This window comes from Gossypium hirsutum, chromosome A02, assembly GCF_007990345.1.
Source record: "Gossypium hirsutum isolate 1008001.06 chromosome A02, Gossypium_hirsutum_v2.1, whole genome shotgun sequence".
Classification (NCBI taxonomy): Eukaryota; Viridiplantae; Streptophyta; class Magnoliopsida; order Malvales; family Malvaceae; genus Gossypium; species Gossypium hirsutum.
The window spans coordinates 84,945,117-84,953,506 of NC_053425.1; the positions used below are offsets into that span (position 1 = coordinate 84,945,117).

At 30.8% G+C, this 8,390-nt stretch overlaps 1 protein-coding gene across 2 annotated transcripts; it reads right to left on the reverse strand.

Moving 5' to 3' along the window:
• Positions 1–482: 482 nt before the first annotated feature.
• LOC107951924 (CASP-like protein 3A2) lies at positions 483–2,327 on the reverse strand. Of its 2 annotated transcripts, none has more exons than XM_016887108.2 (3): positions 1,928–2,327; positions 943–1,081; positions 483–858 (listed from the first exon to the last, which is right to left on the reverse strand). In XM_016887108.2, exons 1-3 carry the CDS (start codon positions 2,162–2,164, stop codon positions 746–748), a joined length of 489 nt encoding a protein of 162 aa, XP_016742597.1. In that variant the 5' UTR covers positions 2,165–2,327; the 3' UTR covers positions 483–745. The 2 variants fall into 2 exon arrangements, with proteins under 2 accessions (XP_016742597.1, XP_016742596.1); XM_016887107.2 differs by having other exon boundaries at positions 1,857–2,323.
• Between the last annotated feature and the right edge of the window lie 6,063 nt (positions 2,328–8,390).

The window sequence follows — 8,390 nt, forward strand, 5'->3', positions numbered from 1 at the left end:
TTTAAGAATTTTTTATTATTTAATTGTGAATTTATTAAAAAGTCAGTTTTTATATAAAGAAATAAATATTATTTTAAGGCTGTTATTTTTTTATTAATATTTTTATATAAAATTTTGAAAATAAATGCATATAAAGAGTTTCAAATCCAAATCATTATAACTTTGAAATTTTTCGTTTTTATCATCAATCAAAATAATATTTTATTCTTTTTATCAATATTTTATGAAGTTATTATATATATAAAATCTTGAGCAACAACTTTTTTTAGGTTTTAAGATATGTTTTTATTATTTTTCTTTAAAAGAACACTACTTAATAAAATGTTGACATTATTAACAACTATAATTGATAATTTTGTCTTAATTTTTCTTAAAATAATGTTACTGTAAACAAAAAATTAAGAAATATTCTTAAGATAGCTTACTCATCCGTTGTTAGTGGGTGGAAATTAAAGCAAGGTTGTCAAAGGGAGGGACGATTGACTTGAAAGAGGCATGCATACGTCTTTATTCCCTCTTTTACAAACGGCACCATAGCCACCAAACTTCAACATCCATGAACAAAACTAACTAATAATAAGCTAAACTAATTAATTAAACCTTGTACATATATATATATGGCGAGGAGGTGATGAAGTAAATTCAATGGGTGGAGAGCCAGATTACATCCTGAACAGCGGCGGCAGCGTACATAACACAGCTGAAGAAAGTGAAGGCTATTGAGACGGCAACATGATCGCAGAAGCTATCCAATGACTTGCAAAAATTGGGCAACGCTGTGTGTCGGATTCCGGTTCGGTTCAGGTTGGCTACACCCGATGCTGCCGATCCAGCACTCATCATTGCATATGCCAATATCTGCACGCGTATATATCATTCAACAATAATGGATCAAATTAAGGGCATGCATGTGTCCCATGAACATGAAGATATGCTATATACCTGATCTCCAGCAAAAACAAGCCATGCTTGATTTCTTGAGGGAATTACTGGAGATTTCTTCACTAGTAGCCTTGTGCCGGCAATGAGTAATTGGAGCAAAGAGTAAGCTGTTGCAGTCGCTGTTACTCCAACAAGATATCTGTTTCATAATTAATTAATTAATTTACCAACCAAACTTCAGCATTTTCCTTCTTTCAGGTCGGAAAAAGTTACCCTACCTTAAACTACTCAAAAACCAACACATGTTCATGGAAATCAACCAAAGGACAAATAATATGTGGGAAAGCTTCAAAATGTCTCGGGAAACCCAGGAGAATTACAAAGAAAACAAAGGGAATCCTACAACTTTAAAGCATATAGTATTAAAATGGAAAATCCAACACTCACGGGTCTGAATTCTGTTCGTTTCAAACAAAATTGCTTACTTCACCCCGTTAATTTTTGTCAAAAAAAAAGCATAGAAACCGCAATCTAAGGGTTTATTTTATTGATAAAAATGCCAATACAAAAACAATAATTAATGGAGTTTGATTGCATATAAAACTATACATACAAAGACAGCTCCCAATGTATTTTATACTTGATATTGATCTCAATTCAAGCATTAATTATGAACACAAGAATAACAGCAAATTCCAAGTATTCAGAATTTTTAATTTCTCAATTAGTTAAACCAAAGGAGTGAAGTGATAACCCTATTTTTTGCCCATTTGGTTGGTGAAACAAGATGACAAAAGTAACCGAAAGATCAAAAGCTCACACACTTAATAGGACCCCGTTAGGTGAGCTCTCCATTTTCCTTCACTTTCTCAGCAAACAAACAAATGAAAACTTTCAACTTCACAAGGTAAAGTAAGAAAAACAAAATACTAGAATGAAGTTGAAAGATGTAAATTAAGGTTACATATACTTACTCAAAGGAGTAAGAGAAAGACCATTTGGAGTGGAGCTGGACCTGAAATCCATAGAAGGAAGCAGCGCTAACCTGACGGGCGGTGACCATGAACGACATGGCTGTAACTGAAGTAGCCATGCACAACAGCCTGAGTGTCAGCACCACCACATCCCCTTTCGTCAAGGTTCCTCCAGTCTTGGACCTTACACAGGGTTCAACTTGCCGACCATTCTCCTCCGCCATCACCTTGGCCTCCGTCAGCTGCCTCGGCGTTGCAGATGGCGGTGGTGGTGGCGGTGCCGGCTCTGTTTTGTGGCCATTCATCATTATCTCTTAAAGCTATGTGACTTTCTTTGAAATGGGATATATATGTTTTGTTGTACAAGATTATTGGATGAAGGAGCTACCCGAGAGGGGTTTATAAAGGTCAAGCAGAGCGTATATTTTATCGATCATGACTTGCTAAAAATATATGTTTTATTCCCTATGTGTTTGTTTGACGGAAAAATGATTATTGTTCCAACAAAAAAGTTTTTTTATGATCTCTTTTTGAATAATATAAATTATATTTTAAGAGTACCTTCAATGAACTTAATTTTTCTATAAAATTAATTTAAATAAAGTGAAATATTATATTAAAATATATTTTATTTTATTTTTAAAAAATTAAAATATTAATCGCAAATATTATAATTTTTAATATTATTAAAAATATATATTTATATTTAATCATATAATAAATTATTAATATAATTGATATTATTTATTATTCTAATAATTTTTAATATTATTTTTTATTTTAATCATAATTTTAAATTTTAAAAAATATTCTTAATTTTTTATTAAAACTTTATGTTAATACTTAATAATAAATATATATATCACAATATATAAGAACACATTGTAATAAATATTTCATAGAATAAAATATAAATATTTTAATAATACAGACATAAGTATTTTGTTTAATTTTGCTTACCTTCATTTATGATTTCCAACTCCAATGTTTTATTATTCATTCTCGTGTATTTATATATATTAGTTTTTAATGTCATATAAATTACATATAATATCTAATTAATTTTTTAAATCTCGTACTTTTAATTATAATAATTAATGTAGAAGAATAAAGCAAAGAAAGAAATAAGGACACATCCTTTGTTATTGCAGTTCGAAAAATAATTCTACTCTATAGAGACTAGTTTAGTGAATCATTTAAAAAACAATCAATCTAGAAATCTATTTGTTGAAGCTAGATCTACCTAGCTGGCTTTAGACGTGCAAACGTCTGGATTGAAAATACTGCAGCAAAAAGATAATAAAATTAATCAACGGTGTCCGCAAGTATACGGGTCAAATTGTAATATAGTAAAGCGTTACAACAAAACTCTCCTGGAAGTATTCCGATGATCGTACCCAACGGAGGTTGAATTAAATTGAAATAAAATTTCTACACTAACAGAGCTAAATAGTAATAATCTAAAATTATATTATGAGAAACCAAAATAAAAGTAATTAATCGAAATAACATAAATTAACTATAATTAAATACAACCAATTAACAATCGAAATTAATCTAATAACATAGGCAGAAGATTAACTTACTTCAGTGTTCCTAATTAACTTTAGAACTCGGGTTTTATTGAGTTAGCTATTAATTAACCAGTTATTACATCTCGACCTCTAACTAATTAACCAATCAACCAATATACGCTTATCTCTCGACCTCACTTTCTTGACCGAGATAAATTATGATTTACTCAGTAAACCTATCTCTTGATCTCGTTTATCCTAAATTACTATCTAGGGTCGTCAATCCTAGTGTTTAATCGCACATAATTTAAGAAAACTAACTCGGACTCAAACACTAATTCTTCCGTTAATTATTCCATATCTACTTGTTAATCTCCCTAAGGAAACTAGCAACTCATGGATCTAGATGTAATTATCCCTAATTTCATAATTAACATGCAAAGCAGAAAGTTAAATAGAAAAAAGGGAATAAGAGAATAAATGAGTTTTTATGTCAATTTGTGCCCAAAAGTCGAATTTCCTTTAACAATTGTGAAGACAATTCCAATTCCAATTGAAAACTAAAAAGAAATAAATCAAAACTACTTAATTAAAGGTCTGGATATAAATCGAATCCAAGTTAAACAAAGAAAAAATTTGTGTTTATAACATAAAAAGGACTAAATTGAAATGAAATAAAAACTGTAAATAAAAACCCTAAACTAAACTAAGCGGCTCACTTCTCTAGGCCTCCAAAAGTGAGGCTAAACACACTTATTTATAGCCAAAATTGTTTGACCTAATTAGGTTATTACAGCTCTAAAAACTAATAAATATTTATTGTGCAAACAAAAACACCCTTAGCTTAATTAGTTTGATTTATTGTCTGGTGTCGCGACACCATAAGATCGGTGTTGCAACATTGCCTTTTGAGGCTAAATTCATTGGCTTCGAAGTCTGGTGTTGCGATTTCATATCTTGGTGTCGTGAAACTATCGTCATCCTTCATGTTCGTAGCCCGAAATCACTGTCCTACACACTTGAGTAGCTCAATAGTTCATCCTTAGGGCCGTATTGGCCTATTAGGTCATCACATGACTAAATATTCCTTTAAAATGTTTATTTTGCATAAATTAAACTTAAACTAATAAAAACAGAAAATGTAATAAAAACATGTAAAAGAGCTAGAAAACAAGCTCATTAAGTGTCGAAAAGACTCTAATTTGTCACAACGAATTGTGGCAGATCACTACCATTACACAAGAAACAATTGCAATCTCAATAAATATCCCCTACTTGTTGCAATCAATTATCTAAATTCCTCACCTATAACAGATTTTAACTCTCCAAAAGGCCTATAAAGAGTGCAAAGAAAAAAAATGAAAACTAATAGTAGTTACACAAGAAAATAAAGCAAAAGCACTTAAAAAAAGGCGCATTGGACATATGCATAGGTGTTGCCTATTTATAAGCAAATATGGTAGCTTCTCCAAGTAACCTTAAGCAGATAAAATCACCATTTGAATTGAAATATTATCCAGGATAAAACCTTTCATTTTGAATTTCAATTAGAGTCTTCATATCCAAATAAAACAACCAACTTGGTCTTTGACCTACCGTCAAATGTAGTACTAATTTCGATCTATTTTTACACTTAAGAAGCTTGTTTTCTAGTCAGTTTTGTATTTTATATTAGTTTTTTATATTTAGTCCTTACTATTAAAAGTTAGTAAAAATAAGTATTTTTAACACATTTTGTGAGCATTGTGACCTATTAGGCCGACACGAGTCTTAAGTAGTGCTAATGTGTTGAATTGAGTGTGTAGGGTGATGAATTATAGGCTCAATTGACATGGGAGAAAGGGAAAAGTGATGCACAAGCTTCCTAAGCCATTAAAGTATGAAACGAACCAAAAAATGTATGAACCACATGTTCGTGTCGCGCCATAGACCTTGTATGGTACGACATAGGGTCGACGAGGTGCCCAAGTTTTCCAAGGCTATTTTCTTCTGTACAATCGAATTTATACAAAGATCTAGGACATGTCGAATACCTAATTTGGGACGCCAACAATCCTATAAATAAGACATTAGGGGTTTGACGTAACTAAGTCATCTTAGATGCCTTAAAAAACCCTCGTAGATTAGGAGTAGGATTAAACTTAGTTTTCTTTCAGTTTTCATAAACAACTTTTTACTTTAATTTTATAATTGGTTTTGATCCAAGAGTTTTTTTTATAGTATTGAATTATTATAGTTATTTGCCTCTGCAAGTGATAACATTCGTTATTTTGATCGAAAGAATTTCTACTTTGATCTTCATTTGACATCAAATCCAGGATTATTCAAATCTCTTTTCTCTTTTGATTTAATCTTGTTATTTACATGTTTTATTCAATTGAGATCAAGATTATGAATAACATAAGTGGCTAAATCCATTAGGGGAGATTAATGAGTGGATAGGACGTGATTAATGGAGGATTTAGGGTTTCCTGAGAGGATTAGTTTGTATGATTATGCATTCCTAAACCCTAGGCTTGACAACCGTAGTAAGTAATCATAGGTTAAATAAGATCGAGAGATAAGTCTAACCAAGTAAATCGTAGTTTATCCTGGTTGAGAAAGTGAGGTCGAGAGATAAGTGCGTATCAACCAATCAAGTTATCAGTTAGAAGCTGGAAGGTAATAATTGGTTAATCAATAGCTAATCCAACATGAAACCCTAATTCGAAGTTAATTACAAACTCTGAAACGAGTTAATCTTCCTGATTGGTTTTATCAATTTATTCGTTTGTTTATTTTCTTATTTATTTATTTTAGTTATTTAATTTCTCTTATTAATCCCTTTCATGATTTGTCATAATATAGGATTTAATTATTACTATTTAGACTTATTATTGTAAAGAGATTTTCTATAGGTTTATTTCATCCTCCCTTAGGTACGTTTCTCGAAATACTTCCCATTTTCCATTGTAAACACATATACTATATTACAATTTGACCTGTATACTTGCAGACACCACCGATTTAATTTCTTATATTTTTGGTGTGATCTTTTTACTATAAACGATAACACGTTTATAGTCGGTCAACCCTAAGTAAAAGAGATACAAGATAATGATAAGAATTAGATAGGATTGTCAATCCTTCCTCTTCCACCTCTCTTAAGTTCGATCAACGACATTAAGAACAGATAAAAACATAACTTGAGGATCATTTATCAACTAAGTAACATATCATGGAGATCAAAGTAAAGTATGCTAGCCTTAAATTGCACATAGGTTGTCCTAAACAGATGTTCAAACTATTGTCGCAATTCTAATTTCGTTAAAGTCATGGAAAATTTACCATAAAAGAATCTATGAAAAAATATATTTTATTTCTACATTCAAGGATTCATAATTACTGATTAATTTAATTTCATTTTTAAATTTCAATTATTTAATTAAATAATAATTCAAAAAATTTAAATTAATTCTCAAGTCATTTTCATACTTAGTGAGAAACCACATTCATTTCTAAATGTAACCCATTTTTCTAACTTTATCATTTCTATCTAATTTTGTTCATTTAATTCAACATGCAATTCATTTATGGTTTCAACGAGCTAGCTGAAGGACTGATTGGACATATGTAAATAAGGTTCAAATGATTTATAATTAAATTTCAACTTTTCGCCTATTAATTTTAAACTTATTTAGATACAAATTCATTTCATTATAGTATTGTAACAGCCCAATTTTGGGCCTAGTCGGAATAGTGGTTTTGAACCACTAATTCGAGGCTGGAGAAATTATTTTTAATATTATTTTATGTGTTATAGCATGATTACATGGATGCATGAAAATTTTGATGAATTAATTTTAACGATGGTGAGCTTAATCACGAAAAAGGACTAAATCGCATAAAGGGAAAAAGTTTTGTTTTACTAGCAAACGGTGTTAAATAACTAAAGAATCATAATTAGGGGTCTTTAAAGAGAAAATAGACCCATTTTATAGGGGTGGCCGGCCATAGATATAAAGAGAATAGAAAACTCAAAATTGGGTGAAGTTGGTAACCTATTTTGACTAGAAATGAGATAAAATAAAGCAAAAGGCTTCATCTTCTTACCATCCATCTTCTACACAAAAAATACCAGCAAGAAAGGGGTTTTTGAAGCTTGAAACTTTCAGCCATTAAGTTCTCCTATAAGTAAGTGATTTTGATGATCTTTCTTGATAATTTTTGTACTTTTGGGACCCTTGTAGCATAAGCTAACTAATGGGGGGCTATTTTGCAAATGGTTGAAAGTTTAGGGTTTTTCCATGAAATCTTTTGTGTTGTTTGCTGAATGTTATGGAAGAAAATGAGTTATGGTTGTTAAATAAACAACTTTTGTGAAGTAGCTTTCATAAAAACCCTAACTATGGACCATTTTGTATAAGTTATAAATTATGTGGTAAATGTGTGAAATAATTGAAATTATGGGTTGCTTCTAGTATACAAAGAATTCGACTAGGCTTGGTTAGTGAGAAAATTTGATGAAAATTGATTTACGAGCCTAAGGGTAAAATCATAATTTTGTGAAAGTCTAGGGGCAAAACGATCATTTAGCTTGAATATGGTTTGTAAAATGTTTTGATTAATGTGATGATTAAATTAGTGAATTTTATCATTATAGATCAAGAAATACGAAATCCAGACTTAGACCGGGGGAAAACCAAGCTAGTGGACTAAATAAAACTAGTCGCCCATATTTTGCATACCGAGGTAAGTTCGTGTGTAAATAATGTACCTTATATTATGCAATTAATAATCGATATTGAATGAATTGTTTAATTAATGTTACAAATATGTTTAAAGGTACTTGATGTGATAAATTCCTGGGTGAACCCTAGGAATATTAGGATACCGAGGTCATGACGTTAGGGTACATGTGAACCAGTGTAAGACCATGTTTGGAACATGGCATTGGCATTGTTACAAGAGCTAGTGTAAGACTACGTTTGGGACATGACATCGGCCTCAATATGTGAGCCAATGTAAAACCATGTTTGGA